Source organism: Populus trichocarpa, chromosome 5 (assembly GCF_000002775.5).
Source record: "Populus trichocarpa isolate Nisqually-1 chromosome 5, P.trichocarpa_v4.1, whole genome shotgun sequence".
In the NCBI taxonomy this organism is placed as follows: domain Eukaryota; kingdom Viridiplantae; phylum Streptophyta; class Magnoliopsida; order Malpighiales; family Salicaceae; genus Populus; species Populus trichocarpa.
The window spans coordinates 20,286,915-20,313,494 of record NC_037289.2 but is presented as its reverse complement, the minus strand read 5'-3'; the positions used below and the strand labels follow the sequence as shown (position 1 = coordinate 20,313,494).

The 26,580-nt window shown below is 33.5% G+C and overlaps 3 protein-coding genes and 1 long non-coding RNA gene across 4 annotated transcripts; 2 read left to right on the top strand and 2 right to left on the bottom strand.

The window, feature by feature from the left end:
- Positions 1 to 8,439: 8,439 nt before the first annotated feature.
- Positions 8,440 to 12,027, top strand: LOC7492481 (uncharacterized). Its single transcript, XM_006383575.3, has 3 exons — positions 8,440 to 8,639; positions 9,248 to 9,881; positions 11,505 to 12,027. The coding sequence occupies exons 2-3, from the start codon at positions 9,331 to 9,333 to the stop codon at positions 11,572 to 11,574; spliced, it is 621 nt and encodes a 206-aa protein (XP_006383637.3). The 5' UTR covers positions 8,440 to 8,639; positions 9,248 to 9,330; the 3' UTR covers positions 11,575 to 12,027.
- A 4,241-nt stretch (positions 12,028 to 16,268) lies between these two features.
- LOC7469244 (light-harvesting complex-like protein OHP2, chloroplastic) lies at positions 16,269 to 18,144 on the top strand. The gene is made up of 2 exons (XM_002307475.4): positions 16,269 to 16,908; positions 17,824 to 18,144. The coding sequence occupies exons 1-2, from the start codon at positions 16,457 to 16,459 to the stop codon at positions 17,936 to 17,938; spliced, it is 567 nt and encodes a 188-aa protein (XP_002307511.3). The 5' UTR covers positions 16,269 to 16,456; the 3' UTR covers positions 17,939 to 18,144.
- Positions 18,145 to 19,201: 1,057 nt separating this feature from the next.
- On the bottom strand, positions 19,202 to 20,776 carry LOC7492480 (uncharacterized). Its single transcript, XR_002981782.2, has 2 exons — positions 20,514 to 20,776; positions 19,202 to 19,719 (listed from the first exon to the last, which is right to left on the bottom strand). It is a non-coding gene; the product is annotated as an uncharacterized LOC7492480 (long non-coding RNA).
- Positions 20,777 to 25,801: 5,025 nt separating this feature from the next.
- LOC7469242 (uncharacterized) lies at positions 25,802 to 26,580 on the bottom strand. Its single transcript, XM_002306681.4, has one exon. The coding sequence runs from the start codon at positions 26,386 to 26,388 to the stop codon at positions 26,125 to 26,127; it is 264 nt and encodes an 87-aa protein (XP_002306717.1). The 5' UTR covers positions 26,389 to 26,580; the 3' UTR covers positions 25,802 to 26,124.

Sequence of the window (26,580 nt, the reverse complement as noted above, 5' to 3'; positions counted from 1 at the left end):
AGAAAGTGGGGAACAAGAAGCTCAAAGAGTGCCTCGGTGAAGATTATCGGAAAACTCCAGGCCACAAGTTTCTCCTCCTGCTTTCCATAGAAAGATTTATCGATTAAATTCATCTTTTGACTGTGGAATTATAAGAAAGAATAGATTGTGGAGAACTCCATCTTTGACTAATCTGATTCAAGTTGGGATATTTTCCTTGTCGAATGTGTGTGGCCCAGAGACACTGACCCTTTATAGTCCAAATTGAATGAATATTTGGCGTTAAAATAAAATTAATGAATAGATAATTCATATGATTGAACATTGTATTTGCAGAACAACCACTAGAGAGAATTAATGAAGACATCTTGGAATGGAAAGAGAAGCCACTACCATTGCTGTGTGGCCTATTATTGACAATTTAAGGCCCTCGTTCTCGACACACAAAATTTAGGGATGATCTAATCCAAGGAGACATCCAAGTTTGGAAAGACAAACGAGGCCAGCGAGTTGTTCATAATTACTAATGTCCTCTCCAAAAGACTAAAAATCTTGTCCCCAACACGAGAAGGAAAAACCAGTAAAATTATTGTAGAAACAGACCTCTGCATGGTGGAGTGGAATCTAAATGATTGGCCAAAGCTTTTTACAGGGTGTTATAGCCTCCTATACGGGAAGTTTTAACACGAGGCTCATTAATTTACTGCCTTTTTTGTTTCCTTTCTGACCCATTGCTCTCAGCAGCATGACAGGCTGCACACTTCCCTTTCACAGGAATTCAGCATTTCTTTGGAAGTTTCAAGTTAACTTCCGATAAAGTTGGTGGTCCTCTTCCATGCATTAAAGTGACAATGTTCTTGCCTCGAGAGTTGGCGGTGCTGCTTCTTGCACGACCCACTGGACCTTTCTTATTTCTGGTAACCATAAGCTTTAGAGCTATTAGGGTGCCACCGTGACCATTAAATTATTAAATCCTTGAAGCTGAGACGACTGCATGTGATAAATTACTTGCGCCGGCTGCTATATGTATATATGTGCTAGCCAGCACACGTTTTCAATGGCTTTCTTCTGTTGTAACCTAACCTACTTGTAAGAAATAGGATACACCGAAAAGAGGAAGATCTACTAGCCAAATAATAAAAAAAAAAGTATAATTCTAAAGGATGTAATTTAATTAATCAGGGGTTGAGTTTGCTATCAAAAAATCACCAATTTGAATGCTATAAATTTCATGACCACTGAAGATTTATATTGTCGTTAATTTCAGGTCTTAGAAAATTAGTCGAAGTACGTATAAGTTGGCCCGGATATCCACGGTTAAAAAAAAAAACATGCACAAATAAAATTATCCATGGACCTGCATGCAGTGTTATAAAATCCAACCAAAAACTCAACAATTCCACTATCTAATTGAATTAATTTCAAAAATTGCATTTCAAGGAATCCAATCAAATCAATTTGGTTGAACCAACAAGTAACTCGTCAGTTGTCAACCTGAGGATGGAGGAGAAGTCTTTCATTAAGAAATCTCAAAATCGTTATTCCAAAGCTGTTGGACTTATTTGAAATAGATTTATAGGGTTTTTTTTTTCAATTACTGTTGAACTCACTTAACAGGATTAAGGGGTTGCCGAACAACATGCCAATATTGTTGTTTACTGCGTATAATATATCTAGTCACTTGAAATTTGGTGAGATTGTTGTTGAAGATGGTGGTTGGTGAGAGATCAAAGAAAATGGAAGATTATGACTAGGTTTGGTGTGGAGGGGAAGAAGATGGAGAAAGTTTTTTTTAAAAATTTATTGAATATAAAATATAAATGCTTTTTTAGTTATTAAATGAAAACAATCTTGTAAATAATTATATATTTATTATTGATTTTTGAAAAAATAATATTAAGTATTAGAAGGTATATAAAATTGTAGTAATTTCTCAAATTATAACGGTAATAATAAAATAAATTAAATTAATGAAGGGTATTTTCCCCTAATATATTATAGCTTGTGATAATTAAAGTTAGAATTTTCATCTTTAAAATTATACATTTATTACTATAGTTTTGAATCCCGGCCCGGCATGGTGGGTCAATCCGGGACCCGACCGACCCGGGGCCAGAACCAGGCCGGGTTGAAGAAAAAATAGAAAAAGGAAAAACCCAGTGTAACCCGATAGGTTGATTCGGTGACCCGGTTGACCCGGTCAAAAACCTGGTTGCAACCCGTTGACTTTTGTGTTTTTTTTACTAAAACAACGTCATTTTGATTTATATAAAAAAAAAAAATTGATTCAGGCAACCCGATCAAAATCTGGAACCCGAACCTTGAACCGGACCGGGTCTAAAAACTATGTTTATTCCTCGTAAGTCTTATTTATGCTTCTAACATAGGATAGATGTGTGTAAATAAAGAACCAATTGGCTTCCTTGATCAAATCTAAGGGTGCATTTATCACCAGTGCATCTCTTTTTTCTTCCAATGCAATGACTTTTTTTTTTTTTAATTTTATAATCACATCGTTTTTGTAGACTCGTGAATACTAATGCAATAAGCTTCGGAAGTCTTGTCTATCCAGTCATTCTGACCAGTAACCTTTTTTTTTCCTTGTCGTGTCCGCTTCTGCACCGAATTCGGACAAATAGCTCTTAAGTAGCTCGATAGTGCAAGAGTTTGTCCATACCGTTAGTTTTTGATGACTATGGGACCATCCAAAATTGACAGATTCAAACAATTTATTATCAGTTTTTAATTGAAAAAAAAACAATTTACCATTTCCTGGTCTTATGTTTTGGGAAGTAAATTGATCTTCAAGAGACTCGAAGGGGCGGCGATTTTGCCATACCAACCATTTATAACGGCATCTCACGAGTTGCATTTTAAAATCTTGAGGCCACAGGAGGTGTGCCGATGTGGAAAAATCACCCTCCAACATGAATTAACCATTGTAAGATCTTCACAGTAATTATATTTATAATAATTTTTATATACTGACATTAAAATATTCTTCTTTGATAAAGTTTTCAGATCATCAAATATTTCATTGAAAAAAAATACCATCAAATATTTGAATTAATGCATTTCATCACAAAAATTAAACTCCATATATATTGAACTTCTTATTGAATAATAATAATAATAATAATAGTTTCCACTTTAGGTATAGGTAAGCTCCAAGATTCTTTTTTTTTTAGAAGAAAAAGAAGAAGAAGAAGAAGCCGAGTGAGTGCTTGAGAGAAGATATGGAAACATGTTGTGTTGTTGCTAATTAGTATATACTAGATTATTAGTACAAGCTATGGTGCAAGTCAGATCAAATTTTAAAACAATAATATATTAGATTGGTTCACGTCAACTTGTGTTAACCCGTTTGTCTGCATGCCAGGAAATGAGACCATGTTAACCTCATTGAAAATAAATCAAAACAAATTATAAAACTTAATTTACAATAAACCTGATGTTGAAAGATGAAATTGAAAAAATAATCAATTAAAGAAAAGATAAAAAAAAATTAACCCAAGTCAACCCGGGTTAATTTGTTAAACCTGCAATTCAGGTCATGAGACCATGATAACCTAATAGAAAGAAAATTGAAATAAATTATGAAGCCATAAATGTGTGACCACCCTCTATCCAAACACTCAAAAACTCTCATTCATGAGTATATTGAATTTTGAAACATCATTAATTGGTGTTGTTTATGAGGACTAAAAAAAAGCCATTAATTGTTCTTTATGAATTGGTTTATGGCATTCCTAATCGTTATTAATGACAAACTAACAAGATTTTCCTGGGATGGGACATGTCATAGACCTCCTTGTAGTTACTAGCACATCTACTTCATCAAAGTTTCAACAACTCATCAATAAGGTGCAAGCTCTTACCCAAGTTGTCTTGGCATCCCAGGGGCAACATCAAGTCTTGCCACCCCAACAAGTCCTAACATGTGAGGTAGCTCCATCTATCCTAACCTCTCAACCACAAGTAATCCATTTTACCAGAAGACAATTGTATTATCCAGAGAAGGTGGACAAAATGACTTAGAAAGTTTTCCATCTCAATGATTTCCTAGTTTCTTTAGAGATCGTTCTCATAGACATGGAGTTTTCCCAATAAATAGTCACTCTAGACATGATCTTTCTAGCCACTGTGAGATTGAAGTTAGCTATCAATCCCGTCATTTCACGCCAGAATTCTCCAGCTCCCTAGAGCTTATTAGATAACGGTCGAGAAGAAGCATAGCCAGTAGATACTTCCAAGATGAGGTCTATGGTCCTTATAGATAAAAGATCATATTTATCTAGACGAGTCTTGCACACCCTATCCATAAGGATTACATCTCCACAAATATAAATTTGGACAACTATGATGGTCTCATGGATTCACGAGAATATGTCCAAAACGTGCGTAGCAACCTAGAATTGGTCATCCAAAACAATGATGTTATGTGCAAGATTCTCCCTATGATTTTTAGAAGGTCAGCACAAGCCTGATATAACAACCTAGAGTCCGGCTCTATCATGAGTTTTAAAGACCTCTATGTTAAACTTTTTTCATAGTTTAACACTAGTATACTCGTTAAGAAGAGCTCCATTAAAATTTTTGGCGTTAATCAATCAAGAGAAGAATCCACTAGGATATATTTGAAGAGGTTCAACAAAGAAATGCTTCATGTGGAAGTAGTGATTAAACATTTTGATAAGTGGAGTAAAGAAATGTTTTTTTATGTGGAAAGATTTGTATGCTCTACCAGATAGAAGCTTGTGGAAAGTAAAACAAGTTATAAAAAACCACATACGAGTAGAGGCCAATATATTGAGGCATGGACCTACTTGTTTCTACCAGTAGGATGAGGATGAGGATGAGGATGAGGAACCTTTCAAATGGAATCTCTCTCACAATAAAGATAATAATTTCAAGAAAGGTTAGAAAAGGCTAATAAGGAAGTGCATATAATACCTCGAGATAAGATATATGACTCTCTTGAATGCTACCCTCAAGGGAAAATCATTTGTTCAATATCCACCTTATATGGTGTTGCCACTATACACACGCACCTCTAATAAGTTTTGCTTGTTCTACAAGGATAAAAAAAAATGACATAGAGGATTGCTTTACACTAAAGAAAGATATTAAGAGGTTGATAGCCAAGGGTTATCTAAAGCACCTTGTCAAAGGGCATGCCCATATGGAATGTGATAGAAAAGACCCTAGCCAACCTATCCAATCCCTATCTAACATTCAGGGAGATACTTTTAATGGCAAGAGGAAGTATGAAAAACAAGTCCTTACAACAGCTTATCAACATAATTCACGGTATGAGCTAATAACTTTTACTTTAAAAGATGGAGAGGGGGCGACTTATTCCCATGAGGACATACTGGTAATTTCCATAGTTTGAGCCAATCATCGAGTCCATGGGGTATTGGTAGATAATGGAAGCTCAATTAACATCCTGTCTAGAAAAGTGATGCCCTAAATGAGGATAGATCCCTCAAGAATGACTCATGTAAAAACCTATTTGATTGGGATTGAAGAGTCAGAAATGCCAATGCATGGTGCTTTGGAGATCCCAATCACAATAGACATGTACCTTAATGCCTTACCCTTAAACAAACCTTTATGATGATAGATATGATTTTGGCTTATAATAGGAATACCTCTCTTACATTAGATTAATACATTCAAAAGCACATGACATTTGATCTTGAAATTCCCTACTAAAAAAAGGTGGCTATCATGAGAGGAAACTAAAGAGCCTCAAGGTATTATCCCTTTGTATGTCTGAAAGACAAGAGGTCTTTGGTTTTGGATCACATAAAATCTTTGAAAGAGAGGGTGAAGGTCAAAATTGAGGCCATATAGCATTTGAAATAAGTATTTTTAAGGCAATAAGAGGAGGTTGTTACCAAGATAGGCTCCATCTTGGAACCACCTCAATAGAAATTACTGACAGATTTCCTCCTCACTTGTAAGACCAATTTTGCTTTTAACAATTCAGATTTGTCAGGGATCGACCTAGAGATAGCTACTTATAGATTTCAAATTGATCCAAATTGAGAAGAAGAGAAACTTTAGGGGGGAAATAGTAGGAAATAATTGTAGAGGTGGATAAATTATTAGCTGTTGGGTTCATTTCTGAGGTCATGTATCCGGATCGGTTGGCTAAATGATCACAATGAAGAAAAACACTGAAAAATAGAGGATGTGTGTGGACTTCACTGACCCGAACAAGGCCTGTCTAAATAATAGTTTTCATCTCCAAAAAATTGATAAATTAGTGGACTCTACGGTTGACTTTGAGTTTTTAAGCTCATTGGATATTAATTCAGGGTACCATCAAATCCCTATGTATCTAAAAGATGAAGAAAAGACTTCTTTCATTATAGAAGAAAGAACCTTTTGCTATAAGGCAAATCTTTTTAGCTTTGAAAAACACAAGGATTACTTACCAGCAGATGGTCAACAAATTATTCAAACACCAAACCGAGAGGAACATGGAAGCTTATGTGGATGACATGTTAGTGAAAATCATGACTTCTAACAACATTTGAAAGACCTAAAAGAGGTTTTTCTTGATAAATTTTGTATCACCAATCATCAACTTTGTGAAATTTTAAAAAGGAAATATTGACATAAATATATGATCATCCTCTATCCAAACACTCAAAAACTCTAATTACTGAGCATATTGGATTTTGGAACATCATCAACTAATTTGCCGCGAGACTTGATGAGTAAAACATATTTCATAAAAAAAATTGTTATTTACAGTTAATTGATTAACATTTGGCCCCGTTTGTTTGCTGGAAAGTAGTTTCCTTTTGGAAAGTGAATTCCGGGGAAAGTGAATTCCGGGAAAGTATTTTTCGATGTTTGGTAGTGTAATGGAAAATAAGTTGGAAAACACTTTCCAGTGTTTGATTATGTCATGTAATTAAAATGAGCTGGAAAATAACTTATTAATGTTTTATTTTTCTCAAGTTTATTAAAATAATGAGGAACAAATCTTACAAATTAAAAAGTTGAATGAAAATGAAATTGAAAAAAAATATAATTTCATAAATTATCTCAAATAAAATAAATAATAATCAAAATAATAGAGATCAAATCTAAAAAATTAAAAAAAATGAAAGGTGAATAAATTAAAATAATAATAATTAACGTTTCATAAATTATTTCAAATAAAATAAGTAACAATAAAAAAAATAAAGACCAAATTTGATAGATAAAAAATTTCAATAAAAAAATGATAAGAAAAAAGCAAATAACAATTATAAAAATAAGGACCAAAATTAATATAAAAATTAAATTTTAAGAGATGGAATTGAAAAATAAATATTCAAAAAAAATTATATATAACAATAAAAAATTTGAGGATCAAATTTGATATAATCAGCAAATAATGACATTTCTAAATTTTTCACAACTTCCGGAAAGTGTTTTCCGCCCAAATTTTCCAGGAAAACACTTTCCTGAAAACCAAGCCAAATTTTCCTTTGACTGGAAAGTGTTTTCCGTTGACCAACTTTTCTAATGGCAAACAAACACATGAAAGTTTGGAAAGTGGTTTCCTGGAAACCACTTTCCGGAAAACAAACACAGCCAAAAAGAAAAACATTTTCCTAGAAACCAAACCAAATTTTTCTTTGACTGGAAAGTGTTTTCTGTTAACCGGAAAATATTTTATGTTGACCAACTTTTTTAATGGCAAACAAACACAGGAAAGTTTGAAAAATGGTTTCCGAAAAGTGAATTTCAGAAAATAAATATGGCCTTGATAATAGTTATAGGTCTGTTGGAATATTGTTTTCAAAAACCAAATTAGAGTTCATGCAATTTAACCACTAAATTGAAATAGTGTCTATCTGTTTTTGGGTAAAAAAGATGGTGTTTTTTGTTTACTTTTTAAAGACATTAATGATAATTAAATCTAATTAAGAAATGATTAGAAGTGGTAATAGTAGTTAAATTATATCCAGAAAGTAGAAAGAGTAAAAGGGTGGAAGATACAAGAAGAATTTGCAAGTCAATAATTACTAATACAATCAATCAATTAATTAAATAAATAATTAAAAAGTGGACTTGACTTATTAGTTAAAAGAAAGCTTGCATGCATACATGATGACAATCAAACAAAAGCCAACTTTCTCTTTTCTCGAGTTTAAAAGTATATTAACTTTTATTTATAATGTTTTTTTAAAATATGTTTTAATTAAAAAATATTAAATTAATATTTTTAATAGTTTTAATTTAAAAAATTTAAAAAAATATTTTAATATATTTTCAAATAAAAACATTTTTAACCCAAATATATGTTTCCTTCCGAAATTTCACATAAGTAACAGAAAATAATAAATAAAGCACTCCTCACTAAAATAATAATAAGAAAAAGAGGTGGGGCCCAATCGCTATCATGCGCCACGATCCCTATCCACCTTTTAAATAATCTGAACCAGGAGTAAGCCCAAACTTTCTTTCTTTCTTTTCTTTTCTTTTTCTTCTATTTCAATTTATTTTCCACTCACTAATAACTACATTTCTCATTTTATTTACTTGCTGTCTACACTATTCTCAAATTCCTCGCCGATTTATTGGATCCGACATGCCGGCGCCGCCGTTTTAGTCCTCCAGATTCTCTCGTAGATCTATCGCGTCGCTATCAGGTACTCAAAAGATTTTCTGTTTGGTTCCCGAGAAATAAAGAGAAAGGAAATATCCACTTTGTGACAACCAAAAGGGAGTAAAATTAGCAGCTGAATTGCTCTTGTTTTCCCCTCTGCTTTTTTTTTTTTTTTTTAAAAAGTGAATTGATGCATGCCAGCCATCTTTCTCTCGTTGAACAGTTGAATCCTGTTTGGGATGCGTTCAAGTCATTTTTTTTTTAAGCATCTCATGATCGATACCTGTTTTTTTTTTTTAATGGTCAAAATTGGGATTGACCATGTTTGTTAGATGACTTTGTATTAAATGGGCTGTTGTATCTTTGATCAGATTGCTGATGTTGGCGATCTAACTCTTTATATTAATGCCATTTTCTTTGCCACTTTTGGATAGCTTTTTTTGTTTTTTTTTTCGTGTGTGGTTCTGGGATTTAAAGTTTGTAGATCACCGTGATAAATCTAACCATTCATTGGTCGGAAACGAATATAATTTGCACAATTCTCATTTTCATAATCACTAACATATGGCTGTTTTTGTTTTTGTTAATATTTGATTTTTTGTGGTGTTTTGATGGCAACCTATCTGACCATGAAATAATTGCTCTATGAAGGGCTGGTGTCTTTGTTAGTAGCAAGGGGGCGTTGTGGGGAGCGACACAGAAAATATATGTTGATGCCCAGATGATCAGAACTAATGTTATTGGCAGTGGAAGGAGGAGGGTTCTTCTCTTCTTCGGCTTCTGGGTATAGCAAGGGCTTGACCCTTCTTCTCTTGGGTCAGAAGCACGAAGACAAACCCATGAGAGTTACGCCGTGGAATCAGTACCAGTTGGTGGACCAAGAACCTGACTTTGACCTCCAGCTGGCTTCCTTGAAGAACCGGCTTTCCCGCGGCTGCGCTTCTTTTGTCTGCTTTGGTCGCGCTTCCGCAGGACTTGAATCCCCATCACCTCTCAAAGTAGGCCCTGCCCAACAGAAGGATGTCTTGCCAGATCCTCTTGTTGCTGACAAGGGAAAAGATCTTACAACTGAACTCGAAGGTGATAATAATGCAATAAAAGTTACTCTTAGGAGTAGTTTGAAGAAGACATCAAAAAGTATTCCAGTCCCTGTTGAGGATGCTAATCAGAGCGAGCCATTGAATGACAAAGGTAGTGATATCCCTGGTCATACAGAAAGGAGAAAAGTGCAGTGGACCGATGTTTGTGGGAGTGAGCTTGCTGAAATTAGGGAATTTGAACCAAGGTATGGGGGTACCTTGTCTTGATCTAAACTTTGATGTTATGAGATCTGCATTGAGTTTAATTCATGTTTCAAGCATATCAAGGCAAAACCTCTTCTGGAATTTGTTTAATGTGTGCTCTTGTCCATGTGGCATAAGCCTCCGTTATATGTACCTCTAGGGGGTACCACTGTCTTTTTGAATTTCCAAGTTACATCTGCACAAGTTCTGATTTCCCATATTGCTAAACATGGACCCTGCTTCTCATGAGCTTTAATGGGTTGATTGTCTTTCAGTTTGAATACTAACATGAGATGTTTATTTTTGAGTCATTTTGTATGACTCGTCCATATCAGAAGTCTTAAGAAGATCAGGTTACTCGCAATCTTAAAAAGTGATAATTATATTTAGATTGCCTGATAAGGAAACAAATAAAACTTTCAGCAAGTTTGGCCAATCTCGTACTAACAAGTGGAGGTTAAGTGATCTATATGATAATATGAGCATTCAACTTGAGCCTTAGCTCAAGTGATAAAAGGATGGGATGTCTTTGGAGATGTTGAAACTGAGTAAAACACTGAGGATTTATGACTGTGATTGACCGTTGCTATGATGGATTAGGTTTTGTGTCCTTGTTCCAGAGCAGACTCTCAAAAGTGAGGGCAGGGAATCTTTTCTTTTTGTTTACATCAGTTCTTCTCATTTCCTTATCATGAATTGTGTTATTTGTAGCGTGGTCTTCTTTCACTGGTGGTTTTGAGTTTCTTTATATTGTTTTTGTTCACAGTTCTTTGCTAATTCATGTACATTTGCATTCCACTCTGTTTCCATGCACATTGTCACTTCTCATTGTACATTCCTTTATGTAATTCAGCTTTGTTTGATCAAACCATTTCCTTTCCATGTATATGATCAAACTAGCTGAAGGCTTGAAGTGAAATGTCGGTGATATATTTATTGCATGCATCTCTCTGAGACTTGCCAAAAGATAGATCTCTTCTGATACTCAACAATTTTATATTGACCATGGTGCATGTTTGCCATTTGCAAATGGCAACTCTCAGAATTAACAGCCTGAAATAGCAACGTGGCCTCAAGCCCTCTTTCCTATTTTGGCACTGGTTCTGTTCTTCTACTGCTGTCTTGGATTGGTTATACTGGATCTTCTGTCAGTCTGACCACTGTTTGAAGTGTGTCTATAGATGTTATTTTGTTTGTTGCTTGCTTCCATCTACACAACTGAAGTGTGTTTGATGGGTCTTCTGATTGCTATTTCCATATTGGAGAGGCATTATGTTCCAAGTATTATTGGTCTATGATTTGGGCATCCATGTCCTGCATCTACAACAGCCCCTGCCATATGCATATGCGACGATTGAAGAAAGCTATGAATGTTGGGTACCATTGGAGTCAGCAAGTTGGTTTCCTACGTGACATGGTTTCTATAATTTCTGGTCCTAAAGTGTGTAGGAGTCCACTTGTTTTGTATAAAGATTTTTGGTAGCATTTTGTTATGCATTATGCAGAAGCACAGCTTTCTTCATCCAGACTTTCTTATCTAACTCGTATCTCATTTAGGTTCCCTTTCTATCTGGTTAATATTCATCATGGCAATTTTGCTGATTCGTAAACTTGATCCATGACAGTGAAACAGGTGGATCAGATGATGAATTTGAGAATGGAAATGAAAGAAGTTGTTCATGTGTGATTATGTGATCAATTACCAGAGTTTTGACGGCGCCCAAGTTTTCTCAAGATGCCTGGTACATCCCTTGAATTTGCTACTACTAACAGAGGTCATCTGCTTTCTCCCTGGATCAACTGATTTTTGTTAAAGAAGAAGAGTAATTGAGTGCATATGAAATGCTACCATAGCAAGGAGTTCTGCATCTGGCCACGCATCCATAGCCAATTAGTGAGAAGTTCTATATCTGGCCACGCCTGTTGGACTCTGATCATTTGTGCCTATATTCAATTGATGAGGATTTCAATTTTGTTACTCTAATCTTCACGCTGTTTTATCACCTTATTCTTGTTACTTGTGATTGCCCTGCCCATTGTTTTCTCAATTAATGTCTCATATTATTTTTGGCCATTTATTGGTAGTTTGATGGATTAGCTTGTATGCTCCCATTTTGTGATATTATTCACCTTTACCATTTTTATTCAGTCCTCAGACTAGCGAGAAAGCTTTTCCAGGAATCACAGCAATACGAAACCAAGTTGAACTGTTTCTCTCTTTTTCTATTTATTTCGAGGATAGATTTAAGCGCTCTGAGAACAACCCGAAAGGAATTACTGTGTGGCCAGATTAAGGCATGAGAAGAGAATACAATAATTTGGTAGTTCAATTTATTCAAGGTTTTAGTCACGTTTGCCGGTCAATCTCTGGTACGTGCTAGCTTTCTAGCTTGTGCTAGTTGTTGTTGTCTTTTTTTTTTTCCAGCCTAAAAAAGTTGATGCATAAGTTGAAACACTTTTATTAAAACACTTTAATTATGATATTTTGAACAATATATTTTTTTAAAAAATATTTATACCAACATATTATACCGATTTGTGTCAACAATGATAACCTTAGATTGTGAGGTAATTATCTCAGATTGTGATAAAGCTATGAACCTATATTGAAATAAATTAAAAATTCTATTTATAATGAATTAAATATTAAAAGCTAAAAAAAAAAAAATGACTCGAGTATATCGGTGGTCGGCACAACAATGTGAGCCATGCTAAATTTTTTTGGACATATGTAGGACAAAGTTAAGGCAAAGATTTCTAAAGAAGCAAAAGAAATTCAAGACCCAGGTCATGGAATCTACTATATTTAATAAGTTCGAATAATTTAATAATATAAAAAGACAACCCTCTAATTTAATCTTCCAAAATCATAACATGTGTGATCTTAGACGGGCTCAATCAAAAAGTTCAATTCCAAAAAAAAACCTAAAAAATAATGTCAACTTGTGTTAACCTATTAAATTTGTGACCAAAGTCATTTGATTAGAAGCACAAATTTGAAAAACATCAAAGTCGAATTTTTAATTAATCAAATGTTGAATAATAGAATTGAAAAGAAAAAAAAAATCAATCATACAAAAGAAAAGAACTTTTTTAGCAATTATAAGTAAAAAAAAAGCTTTAACCAACCTTGGTCCCACCTATCAAGTTATGCTATCGGGTAACTTAATAGAAAGGAAAATGAAAAAAATCACGAAAGTCTTTTTTTTTAAAAAAAAGTCATTGTTAGCTTATAAAACTCATGACTCAAGCCATTTGACCGGAAGCATCAAATATTAAAAAATTATAAAGTTTAATTCTCAACAAATCAAATATTGACAGATAAAATAAAATAAAAATTCAACCACACAAAAGGATTCAAAAGAAGAAAGAGTAATTAAAAGCCATAAAAAAGGTGTGAGCCAACCCGGGTTAACCTGTCAACCCCACAGGCCAAGTTATGAGATCGAGATAACTTGATAGAAAAAAAAAACAAAGAAAACCACAAAGCCTATTTTCTAAAAAAATCTATGTCGAATAATGAGGTAAAAAAAATTCCAAAAAAAAGGTGTCAACCCGTGTTAGTGTATAAAACCCGTGTTCCAAGCCATTTGAACATAAACATCAAACCTGAAAAAAACCACGAAACCCAATTTTCAATGAATAAAATTTCAAAATAATAAAATTGAAAAAAAAATTATACAAAATGATCCAAGAGGAAAAAAATAGCAATTAAAAGAATAATGATCAAATTTTTTTTAAAAAAAATAAGATGATGAATAATTTTGGATTGAAGGGTTAAATTTAATAGAAAATCTAAATTCACAAAATAATTAAAAGAAGAAACCACCAATAGAACGAGAACTAAATTAAAAAAAATTAACAAACTAAGTTTTTTTTTATCAAATGATGAAATTGAAAAAAAAATCAAAAGTTTACAAAAGAAGCACGAAAAAAAAAAGAAAAAAAAAGAATCACGACTAAAATTTAATGAAAAAATAATAAATTTAAATTGAATGGTGAAATTAAAAAAAATCAAAAACCTACGAAAGGATCAAGGATTAAAATTACAAATTAAAAAAATAAGGACCGACACTCAAATACACACAACTAAGGGGATTACCCTGAAATTTCAAATGGCCAACGCGAATTTCAAGGAAGGAGAGAGAAAGAAAAAATATTATCGACGACAACAATCAACACACTTCATCTTTTGAAGAAAAGAACACCGTTAGGAGTCTATTGACATGGTGGAAGGAAGTTTTTCACTACTAGAGTAAGCTACATGTGTTGCTTGAAAGCAGCAGAGCAGTAGACACTCTGACGCGCGCAACACAACATTTTTTCATTTTTTGTTATCATTTTATTTATCAAATTATCACATTTTCCTATGACCAAATAATTACTATGAAAAAACCTTTATGAAATTACGCAAAATCCCTTGAAGCCATACCTTGAAAATTTTGAATTTACAATGCAAACAAAATTGAGAAAAGAACGAGTTGTCCTTTGACGAACATAGAATGAAAAATGAACCTCGTGAAAAGATTATTTTACCCCCTATAGATAGTTCAATTAATTTTATTTCGAGGGCAAAACCATCAATTCACTATTATAATCCATGATAAATCAAGACATAAGTATAATAGTACTTTTCTCACATGTTTTAGGCTTTTGTAATATTTAGTGATTGTCTGAATTTGGACCAGATTTCTTCAAATTTGGCTTCCTCGCTTACATGTCTATTTGATATTGTAGAGTCAAGTGCTTTTCAATTGAAAATACTTTAAAATAATTTTTTTTTAATATTTTTAATATTAACACATTAAAATCATTTAAAAAATATAAAAAATATTTTTTTTAATATTTTTTTAGATGATAAAATATTTAAAAATTGTAGTAAAAAATTTACTTATATACTAAAACGCATGAGATTTTCACTTTACATTTGTCACTATGCAAATTTTTTTTTTTAGTTTGGTCCTCAAGCTTTGTTTTTGGACGATCAAGTCCTTATTTAAAGAGCACTTGATTTCAAATTCTTATGAAAGGATGGGATTGGAAGAGGATGACTAAAATGAAAAATGCGACAAACATAGGTGACGTAACATAAGTTTCAAAACATTCACTTTGGTCCTCCAACTTAAACAATCATGTAAATTATACAATTGCGGTCCCTCGAAATTGTTCCAATTCCATTTTGGTACAGAGGTTTATTTTTGTTATTTTTTGGTCCCTGATTAAGAGAAGAGAGAGAGAGAGAGAGGGGTTGCCGAATTCCGGCGGTAAAGAGAGAAATTTATCGTTGGCACCGATTTAGGCTACTAAAATGAAAGATTTTTGTATCAAATTGTTTAATTTGATGTGGGGAGTTCATATTAGGTGTTTTTGTACCTTAAAAGTTCATGAAAAAGCATATTTGAGCTTAAGTTGATTTTTTATTTCGGGTTGAGTTCGGTTTTTAGGGCAGTGTTTTAGGTTTTTTAAGGCTATGAATGAGTTTTCATGGTTTCTAGGGTGTTTTTTAGGTGTTTTAGGTCAAAAACGGGTTGCAAAACAGGTTTTTGGGTCAAAAGAACATGAGCCTTGTTTTTCCGATCACTACAGTGGTAGAAATCTAGGCAAAATAGGCAACGCATCATCTGATGTTGGCATGATTACCATGAAAATATAACTTTAAAGAATGCAATTCAAAATAGATAAAGTGACGTGACTGGTTTAAAAACTAAAAAAATAAAAAAATGAACAAAACCTCCTCTTTTTTATTTTGTTCAGATGATCTCTTTTAAATAATATTGATTTTTTTGTTATGCGTTTAATTTTTAGAGAGATTTTTCTAGTTCATCTATTATTATGTTTTTATCTTTTATATAGATAAACTATATTTTTAAAAATAAAAAAAATATTTATTTTCAGATTATATTTTTAATATGTATAACCTTACATGTTATTCTTTTTTTTTTTATTCAATCAATTTAATATTTTATTTTTCAAGATTAAATATCTTGATGTATATTTGTCTCTTAGTTTTTGAAGTTTTGTTTTTAGGTATTATTAATAATTTTTTATTTATTTATTAGCACCCATAACTCTTAGTTTATTTGATTATATATGTATATAAATTTTTTAATTTATTATATTTTTAACAACAAAAATATATTAAAAAAATCTATATATATATATATATAATTTTTTATAAAAATTAAAAATATTTAACCGTGACACAGTTTACATAGCCACTATACTTGAATCGCGTCAAAACGAAAAACTTGAGTCTTTTTTACACGCAGTGATTTCTGGTGAGCGAAGAGAAGAGGGGCATGTTGGTAACATCCCACATGCTTGAGTGGCTGCTAAGCGCCAAAGTCACCGCTCCTTCGAACTTGGCCGCACCTTATCCACACACCTCTTGTCTTCTGATTCTGAAAACACCTCACTTACACAAAATCCCTCCTAAACCAAAAAAAAAAAAAAAACAAGAAGAAGAAGAAACCCACGTCTGCACAGAAAAAGAAACAATTATCCTACTGAGAAAGAATTTAGTGAGAGAGAGAGAGAGAGATTTAGTACTTGGATTAAGAAAGAAGAGCAGGAAAAAATGTCAGTGGCATCCTCAATTCCGTACATCAAAATCCCAAACCCATCATCATCATCTTGCTCCTCTCTATCTTCCTCTTCATCAACCTCCTCGACATCTTCTTACTATAGGTTTTCTACAACAACTAAGCCTTATATTGTGACCATAAGGAGCTCTCAAGCTGAAGGGCCTGTAAGGAGACCCGTGGCCCCTCCTCTTAGAGAACCTTCCCCGCCTGCATCACCATCGCCTCCCTTGAAGCCCGTTCCTCCTTCTTCACCGTCTTCTCCAGTGGCTCCACCACCCAAGCCAGCTGCTAAGGTGGCTGTGGAGGACAAAAATGTGATGACTTTGGAGTTTCAGAGACAAAAGGCTAAGGAGCTTCAAGAATATTTTAAGCAGAAGAAGCTTGAGGAAGCAGATCAAGGTCCTTTCTTTGGGTTCTTTGGCAAGAATGAGATTGCTAATGGGAGGTAATAAGTTTTGTTTTTGTTTTTCTGTAGTTTTCCCTGTGCAATATGGATTTTTTGAAAGTTTAGGTTATCTGGGTTTACGTGGATACTTCATCTAACTGGATAGATTCGTGGGTGTTTCCCCAAGTTGATGGTTACATGGTCCTGAATAGTGAAATTGAACGACTAGGCCAATCAAAATGATACTTTGTTCGTAGAGAAAAGAGAAGTGATGATATGGCTTCTTCCCACTAAAACTGGCTTAAAAGTAGTTAGTTTCTTGCCAAATTAGTTTCAGTCGTCTTCATAGTTAGAACAAATAATAAGAGCCTATGCAGGAGAACCTTGGAATGATCATATTAGCAAGAATGCCTCCTTGAATAGATAACTGAAAGTATTTCAAACCCATTGTTCTGGAGCCTTTGAAAGGAAAAGGGTGCACATATTTCCTTTGTAGATTGTGCTTAAATATAGTCTCCTTCAAGGTAATGCTTCTCACGACGTTGTGACCCCTGTAATGTTCACTATCTTGGTGATTTTCTATGCTTAACCAATCAGTAGTGCTCAAGGCAAGGCAGTGCGGGTGGTACGCATCCATTGCACCACAGACTTGCAAAAGCTTCTTTTGAAGCGAGAAAGATGTTTCTTCACTCTCATGTTTACCCCTAGTTTTTCTTGATTTTTGTTCTGCAAGTGTTTCTTTTCTTTTTCCCTTTCAAAAACCAGCTCTTCCCTTTAAATTGTAATCTATTCGTTTTGAGTTCCAGCATAATCCTTCATAAGGTTTCTGCAGACTGTTTGTAATTTATCCTGCGCTGACAAATAAAAAAAAAATCCCTCCTTTCCCAAATGAATGAGAAAATGCGTTCACATATCTTTTCATGAAAAATTAAAGCTCTACGTGATCTGATGCCGCTTGCATTTCTGGTTGAGCAGATGGGCAATGTTTGGTTTTGCTGTTGGGATGCTAACAGAGTATGCAACGGGCTCAGACTTTGTTGATCAAGTAAAGATTCTTCTGTCCAATTTCGGGATAATAGATCTGGAATAACTTCACCCTTGATCTCAGAGCCATGGATACCTTTTGATCTCTGCAATTGCCTTCTTCGTCCTCAAAGACACCTATACGTTTTGATTTCTGTAATTTCTGTAGCATATACATTGTTTCGCAACTCCTTCGGTGATCTATATTATCTCGACTTCAATGGACAACATCCATTTTTATACATCATGAAGAAGAGGTTGTTTCAGCGTCAATCGTTCGCAAGTGGAGTGCTATCCTTGCATAATGTTCATAATCAAATTCCGCCTGCTCATCCCATTATTGATGAAATTGGGTAACATACATTCTGTTTCTCATCCCTCTGCTATTATTTTCAGTTTCAATTATTCATCATTGTAATCCAGGGCTTAGTTTTTTCCTTCGTTTGATATGACTTTTAAATTATAGTTTCCACTTTAAGTTAGAAGCATGTTTGATAAAAATAAATTAAAACTTTTTTTAAAAAAATATATATAGTACAAGTTAGAATCCATAAGTTAAAATTAGAAAATTTAACTTCTAATTAAATTAAAAATTTGACTCAATTTTATAACAATTTTTTTTATTTAAATTAAAAGTTATTTCTAACTAAGTATACTTAATAGTTTTTCTTTAAGTTAAAAGTTTTTTTAAAAAAAAATACTTAAAGCAATTTATAAAAATCATATAGAACATAACCTTAATTTCTGCCATTAAACTTAATTTATCATCTGTTAAATCATGAACAAGCCTTCAACATCTGGAATAAGGAAACTAGATCTGATCATTATCCAGATTCCAGACGGAAGCCCCTTTCTTTTTTCTTTGGTTCTTTTTATCTTTTCGTGTTCAAGTCTGTGACACCATTTGCATGGAAAAGGTTGAACGTTAAGAGTTACACTGAGGCTGGATCTCTAACGCTCTACGAGCAACCCTCAAAAGTATAAAGGAGATCGACTTGCTTGTTCTGTTAGCAGCAAGAACCATATTCCAGTGAGTTGTCAACCTGTAGCTTATCAGAGAAGGAACTTAAGAACCATTGGAAAACATTCTTGCACCTAAACTGGCCACCAGGAGATCACCAAAGCCTTCAAATTTTTGTAGCAATTTGGAACAAGAAATTTCTTCATGCATGCCATCTGCGGTTCTCCTGCAGTAGATGGTAACTGATCATTCCAGCACCTTGCTCAGAACAAATAGCTAGCATAACTAGCATAGTAGCATGTCAGCTTGTGAAGATGTGAATTTGCAGAATATAATCACATCCTCATAACCTAAAGGAAGATAACAATCTAGCATCATAATTGGTAATTGCCATTCAGACAAACCGTAATAAGCAGATACATTAACAAATACCAGGTCCCATAACTTAGTCGTCCCTGCGGGCTATCTTCTACTCTAGTGGACATTAGGTATTTGTATATATAGTCATCTTTCCGCCTTTATGTGGGCACAAATATTCTTCATTTTATGGAACACATTTTCCAGTGTATCTCATTAAGAGCAGCGCAGATACAAGCCTGAGACTAATGAGTCATCTCCAGCATTCATTTACATACAGCATATGCAAGAGTGACCAAAAACAAAGCACACACTACACGCATTCCCTTTTGCAAAAAGAACATCTTCGCCTCAAGTCTTTCCACTCGAGCCTCAACATTTGCCATCCGTGCCTCCAATAAAGCTACCCGAGCCTCCAACCTTGTATCTACATGCGCTGTGTTATTTCTAGTACGTTGTTCATAATCTTCAATTTGTGCTGAATCATCTTCCCATGGTCGATACTGACACATTTCAATTCATGGAGTTTACTGCAACGAGAGATGAAAATTTGCCAGTTTGTTATCAATGCAATACATCATGACATCCCAAAGTGTTTAAACCTGCTTATAAAATAGATCTTTAAAACTTCTCTCATCAAGATGATATTAAGAAACGACCATTTCTCATGTTCTGTTTATCAAAAGTGACTCTAACCAAACTGATCTCGGACTCATGTTCATCTGTATCAAGCAACAATAAAAAGAATTCTACTATAAACCCACTCATGGAAACAAAGAAGTAGGATCTCCTAAATTTTTAGCATAAAGCACACAAAATACAGCTAGAATGGCTCCCAAACCAAAATTATCTCCAGTCAATAATGTGTAATATCAGGGTTAGCTAAAAAATACCCAGCTCTTCATATGCAAATTTTGAAGATTCAATTGATGAAGCGTTAAACGGGCTTCACAGCAACCCGCAAACGTTCATTCATTAGAATAACATTCTTTATCTCCCTTCAAACTAATGACATATGCCATTGCCCAGTCCGTTTCTGTCAAATGAGAATGTTATGTTTTACTTTAGCTAAACTTAGCAAACCATACCGAAGCTAAGAAATTCATCTCTTGCTGGGAGAACAAAGTGTTATAAAAAAAAGGGAAGAGAGGTTTCAAAGAATGAAAATACAATCAAAACCTAGAGACCTAAAAAATAAGAAAAGAGAAACAGCTTCATCCTAACAAAATATTTTGCACGAACCCAATTTTTTTATCCAAATCCCTGCTGACAATCTATTACTACCTACACACATAAATCATAAAGGAAAGAAAGAAAAGCATACCTCGACGACGCAGAGAATGATGGGCGAGATCCTTCTTGACGCGAAATCCCCAGGGAGAATTATTTTTTTGGGCTGTCAAAACCCTAGAGAAATCATTGGATTGGAGCTTCTACCAGGAAAGAAAGGACGGGATTAAAGGGAGTGACGGTCAGGTGCTAAGTGCTGATAGCCGTCGCTACTTTTTTAGTGGCAGCCCAACACAGATCTCGGCCATATCAGACAGGGCCTCTATTTAGGAGGAAGTTTCTGCGAACACGGGTGACCGTGCATTTCTTAAAATTTTGATTTTTTATTTAAAATTAATTTTTTATATATATTTTTAAATTATTTTAAAGTATTGATATTAAAAATAAAGTTTTAGAACTAAAAAAAATATTATTTAAATATATTTTTAATTAAAATATTTTAGAAAATAACTACTATTATAATATCAAATCTCCATTTAATCAACCCATTAGATGACATGGAAAAATCCAACTGGTCCAATTCTATTGAAGTCGTTTTTTTTTCTTTTTTATTATTATTCCTATGGTATTCATTGGCATGGAACTAACCGTACTCTGTATTATTCACTATCTTATACTTTATCTATTTAAATTTAGTAATATGTATTGATTCATAATTATATATTAAAATTGATGTGATTTTCATTATTATTTTTATTTGTTTAAATCATTTAACTCATATCAATTTTAATATAATTGCCTTTAAAATATATGGTTTAATTTAAATAGATGGAATATAAAATGACGGGTATTCCTAGAATACTGAAAATATCAAGCTGACCCCCTTCCCTTTCTGGCTTGAACTCGATTTAAAACTAGCTAATTAATGACATGCAAGATACTTGTATATACTAATTTGTTACGGGGCATTAAGAAAGAAAATTACAAATAATAATTGTGAGAATTTATAGAAACAAACTATCAAAATATAAATTTAATTATAAAAAGGAACTTGAATAAATCTAGATGTCTAATATATTTGAAAAGATAAAATAAAAGAAAATATATTCTTAGAAAATATGTGCTTGATGTAAATTGTTTTGTGTTTTGTGTTGACTCAATTAAAAGAACTTTGCAATTTAAAATTAAAATTTTAAGTTAATAGGTTTGAACTCTGTAGTTCTAAATTAATTGGTTTTAATTATGAACTTAATCCTAGTTAATCATGTAATTTCAAATTTGTATTACATGGTTACAAGAATATCAATATAATGAAATCCACTTCACATAAACAATAGTTTAACTGAAGACAGAATTAAATAATTAAAATAATTTGATGTAAAATAAACTTAATAACTTAGAAAAAATAATATTTACATTCATAGAATGACTCATACTTTGATTACATTCATGAATTAGAATTACTGGATAATGAAACATTTTTTTTTATGTTTTTAGTTTATGAAATTAAAATTGCAAGCTTACTTGATTATCCCAACAAAGTTATCGCCTATTTTTCTATTACCTACAAGTTTCAGGCTTGAAAGATCCTGAGAATTTGATAAAACTACAATGCAGTAATTTAAGTTTTTATTGAGTTGTGTGAAGATTTTTATTATTATATGTCATATATGATCGAGTGATATCAACAGCTGATAATTTTTCATTTTTTAGGGGTTTTCACTAATTCATATGTTAATCGTCAATAACCTCTTATCTTTTAGAGTTCTTTTCACGATTTTACATTCACAAGAGTTACTGCTATTTTTTAATTATATGTCTTTATTATAACCATTTATGTACATATTCTACTTATATATACCTTCCTTCTTTATATATATATATAAGCTCAAAATGGAAAGTGGCTATGTGGGAAAAGCAGATATCGTTTGTCATGGAAGATCCACTGGGTAAAGATACTCTGGCAGGCTACATAAGCCTGAACAACCAACAAGAAAATATAATGGTGGTCGTGCTGTTAGTGGTGAAGAGAGGAAATTGAGTGACATAGATGAAGAGAGATTTATGGATTTACCCATTTGATCTTTACGGATCACGTATTAGTTTCTTAGTAGCTCAACTTCTCTGTTAATGCATGTCAAGTGTTAATGCATCAACTGCTTTCAGGTCTGCAACACTACCGTGAAAGGGGAAATGTTACATAGAGACATCAAGGGATCAAGCTTATTAATTAATAAAAATGGGATTCTAAACATTGCTGATTTTAGGCTTTTAAATTATTGTTCTCCTAAACAGAAGCAACCTCTCACAAGCCGAGTTGTGATACTTTGGTATGAAGCTCCTCAGCTGTTGTTGGGTGCTTCATTCTATATAACTGGTATCGATCTCTGGAGTGCTGGATGTCTCTTGGCAGAGATATTTGCAGGTAAACCATTCATGCTAGGAAGTACAGTGTTAAGAATCCATATTAGGAACGGATAACCTGTACACATTAGCTTCCCTATTGTAAACTAATTATATAGGATGATAAACTGTAGGGCAGTAATTGATTCATAATCTATTGGAATGACTGTAAATGCACTTGTATAAATACGTGATATGATCAATAATACATTACATTCCAACAAATTATATTCTCTCTTTTCAGTTTACATATAGAAGTACACAGTGAAACCAATAATCGTAATCTGGGTATTTACGAGCAACATAACCTTGGGAAAATACTCTTGGTTCTTCATTACAATGTCAAGTCTCATTAGTTATCTCACATGATTAACTCTGAAACACTCAGGTGGAGCACCTGCATAAGACTTTTAAACTATGTTGAACTCCATCAGAGGACTATTGGAAAAAGCTAAAGTTATCAACATTTCAACCTCCACAAACATACAAACCTGGTCCTTTTGAAGCTTTCAGGACATTTCCTGAAATAGCTCTAGGTCTGTTAACCACCACTTTTCTTGCTCTGGATCCTATATCTCGTGGTTATGCATCTTCAGCCCTCCAAAATGAAGGAAGGACATGATTAGAGTTCTCAATATGAATTAGAGTTTTTGTCACAAGTACACAGGCTTTTCATTAACTTGGACATTTCTAGCCACAAGGAGCCAGTAGCTTTGTTTGGAGTGTAAAATTTCTTATTCTATGAGTTCTAAGTAGCATTGAGGTGAATAGTGTAGGTAAATTGGCTCACACACTCACTTATTTGCTAAAATTTTCAACTCCTTGATTGATGATTTTGGTGTACAATTAGTGAGTGTAGCAGAGTCAACAATACAAGCAAGGAATTAATTAAATGAATAGCTTATTCCTGAATTGATTTTCTTATTACAGTTCTTTCATAGAAGCCCTTTAGCATGCGACTTATAACGTCTACCAGCGATTCTAAAAGTTGAAGATGAACCTACATAAGCTGATGAGCCGAGAAAGTAAGTGCATCTGATCACTGGAAGTAGCTTTAATAGTTAAAAGATCCTTTTGGTGCATATTATTGTAGTTGCATCTTACATGCTTACTAAAAGTTGTATTGTTATGCTAATATTGAACTCCAGTGCCAAAGGAGACAACTGAGTTAGTCATCCAAAGCCAAGAGCCAGGTAGCAACAGTACCAATAGTAACTCTTCTAGAACTAAAACGACTCGCCTGGTTGAGACACCATCTAATTTGTTGCATTCCCCAGTTGCAACTTCTAAGAAGAAGATGTCTTCAAAATTACAAGGCAAAAACATCAAGGACTTGCCCCCTTTTAACTGCCTCGAGAACATGCAGCACCAAGTAAAATACGGTGAACAATGAAATGTACAGATTAAATGAAGTCCATGTGTATATTTTGTTGGATTTCTCAACAAAAATGATATATTTAAATTTTTTTTAAAAATCAAGGATCTTGTTAAACAAAATTAGAGTTGTTTAGGATTTATACAAAGATTACATCATATATTCTTTTTGGCTTTTAATATTTTCTTTAAGACTGAGTTATTATAAATTACAAGTTGTTCAAATATCTGGTCTCTAATGATAATTCATATAAACCACATCTTTTCTTTCATGTTTTATATATTTTTATATTGTACTTTACTCTAATAAAATAAGTGACATAACTTTTTATTAATAGGAAAACCTAAAAATCTTATACATGTCAAAATATTAATATGTTCCTTTAATAATATCACATATATTATTAAAAATTAATTTTAGAAATTTATTCAATAAGATCGTTACTTGATTGTTTTCAGGTCTAGAATTATAATTTCTTGTATTAATTACTTTCTAGTATTCAATTTCTAAAATTTATTTACAATCAAATTACATTTATTTTTATGCATATAACTCATTAGATTTCCTGAAAGTTGATCCAAATATAAATTATAATTTTAGCATGTGTAACCTTGAAACTTGTGTAAATTTTTCAAATTACACTTTAAATTTTTTATATAAAAATATATTAAAATAAAATACACACCTAATTTTTTTCTTAAAAAAAAAGTTACAACCCGTGGTAAAACACTTGTCGAATAGCTTAGAAAAGAAGTGTTCATGGCCCCTGTGAAGTTCGGGACACGCGTATCTTAACAAGTCGCAAAAGGACGCAATACAAATCTGATTGTGTAATCAGCTTTTGAAGTGGAGCGGGGCTTTTTCTCTCCTTTCTTGTAGAAAAAAAAGGCAAGAGTAATAATCTCTTTGTCCCGTGAAAAAAGGACCAAAGGAAGGACTCTCAAGTTTAAAAGAGATTACGCATCTCCTCTCCTTGTCATCATCGATTGGAGAACAAAAAAAATAATGTTATTATAGTGGTAGATACTGATACCTAACCTAATGCCTTGTGTGTGATAATGATAACCTGGGAGCCTTCCACTGCGGTACTCTCTTAGATCAATGGCTCTGGATGGTTTCAGGCAGGTAGGGCTTAAAAATAAATTGGCAGCAGAGACTTTTGTATTCCAGATGGCAGTTTTGAGGGTGGCTGGACCAGATGCAAGCGTTGCTTCTTACATGTGGCAAGATTTGCAGACAAGCTGGGTCCTCTTAAATAAATGCCACCTCTAATTCTGGCCTTGCATTCTGGTGGGCATGCTTCAAGCTCTCATGTCGGCATGCTTCATAAAGTGCTGAGAGTTTGATTGTCCTCCCCAAGGGGAAAAACTTAATCTGGGATTGTTGTTATTCAGAAAAACTGGATATATTATCTCGTAACTAGTTTTTTGCATGAACTGGGGGGAAGTCAGTTCCAGTGATGAGTTTTTTCCCATCTCTTCTCTCGAGGAAGGACGCCTTTTTACCATTTGTTTGCTCACAGCCATATAGTCTTCCATTTGCTTCTCCAGATATAAGGAAGAACTAAGTAGAAGGAAAGCACTTAAATTCGTTTGACTAGCAAGTTAATGAACGAAACATTAAACTATCATCAAGTTGGAGGCGTTAGCAGTCAAATCCAACAGCACATTTACATATACATAAAAGGGATAGATGAAAACTTCAACTCTTTTTCATGATCATCATTAAACATAGGACACCCCAACTTAGGCGATGGTGCATGGCATATGTTCCATGCATGCATAGAAGATCTCGAATTCATGACACTCTCTGTTCCGCTTTCCTATATATGGGAGACAAAAGGAAAAGAAAGGGAGAAAGAAAATAGAACCTCATGACACAATTAAAATTAAGCCATATTTGCTTCCATGCATGCTGTAGCTGACATTCACATACCGTACCGAACATCGCTGAACTTGCTCTTGATCCACTTGAAACTGTTCCTTACATTAGATTTGAGCTTGCCTTCCATGGTAAAAACATTATAAGACGCAATCCTCTTCTTTCTTTTTAGCTCTGGATCACTTGATGTTGCAAAACCATTTCCCTTTTGGCATGGTCCATTAAAGTTATACGAATTCGATCGGTCTTCAAATCCAAACTCCCCAGAGAAAGATGAAGAGTATTGAGGGAATGACTTGCTCTTCTCCATAGCCAAAACCTAAGTAATAACCAAAGCCAACTGCCTATTGCAATAGTTTTGTTAGTTAGTTAGCTAGAAAGCACGTTATTTTGGATCCTAGGTGGTATTTATATTGTTATTGAGGCATGGAAATACAATGCACGTCAAAAGAATGGCGTTGGACATTGAATGGAGGGTTGTGATCATTAGGGGAAAGGAGGT

Excerpts from the sequence above, each read along its gene's own strand:
- LOC7492481 (XM_006383575.3), top strand. The coding sequence starts at position 9,331 with ATGTTATTGGCAGTGGAAGGAGGAGGGTTCTTCTCTTCTTCGGCTTCT. Across the intron at positions 9,882-11,504 it reads ATTAGGGAATTTGAACCAAG|TGAAACAGGTGGATCAGATG; the intron begins GTATGGGGGTAC and ends GATCCATGACAG.
- LOC7469244 (XM_002307475.4), top strand. The coding sequence starts at position 16,457 with ATGTCAGTGGCATCCTCAATTCCGTACATCAAAATCCCAAACCCATCA. Across the intron at positions 16,909-17,823 it reads AATGAGATTGCTAATGGGAG|ATGGGCAATGTTTGGTTTTG; the intron begins GTAATAAGTTTT and ends CTGGTTGAGCAG.
- LOC7469242 (XM_002306681.4), bottom strand. The coding sequence starts at position 26,388 with ATGGAGAAGAGCAAGTCATTCCCTCAATACTCTTCATCTTTCTCTGGG.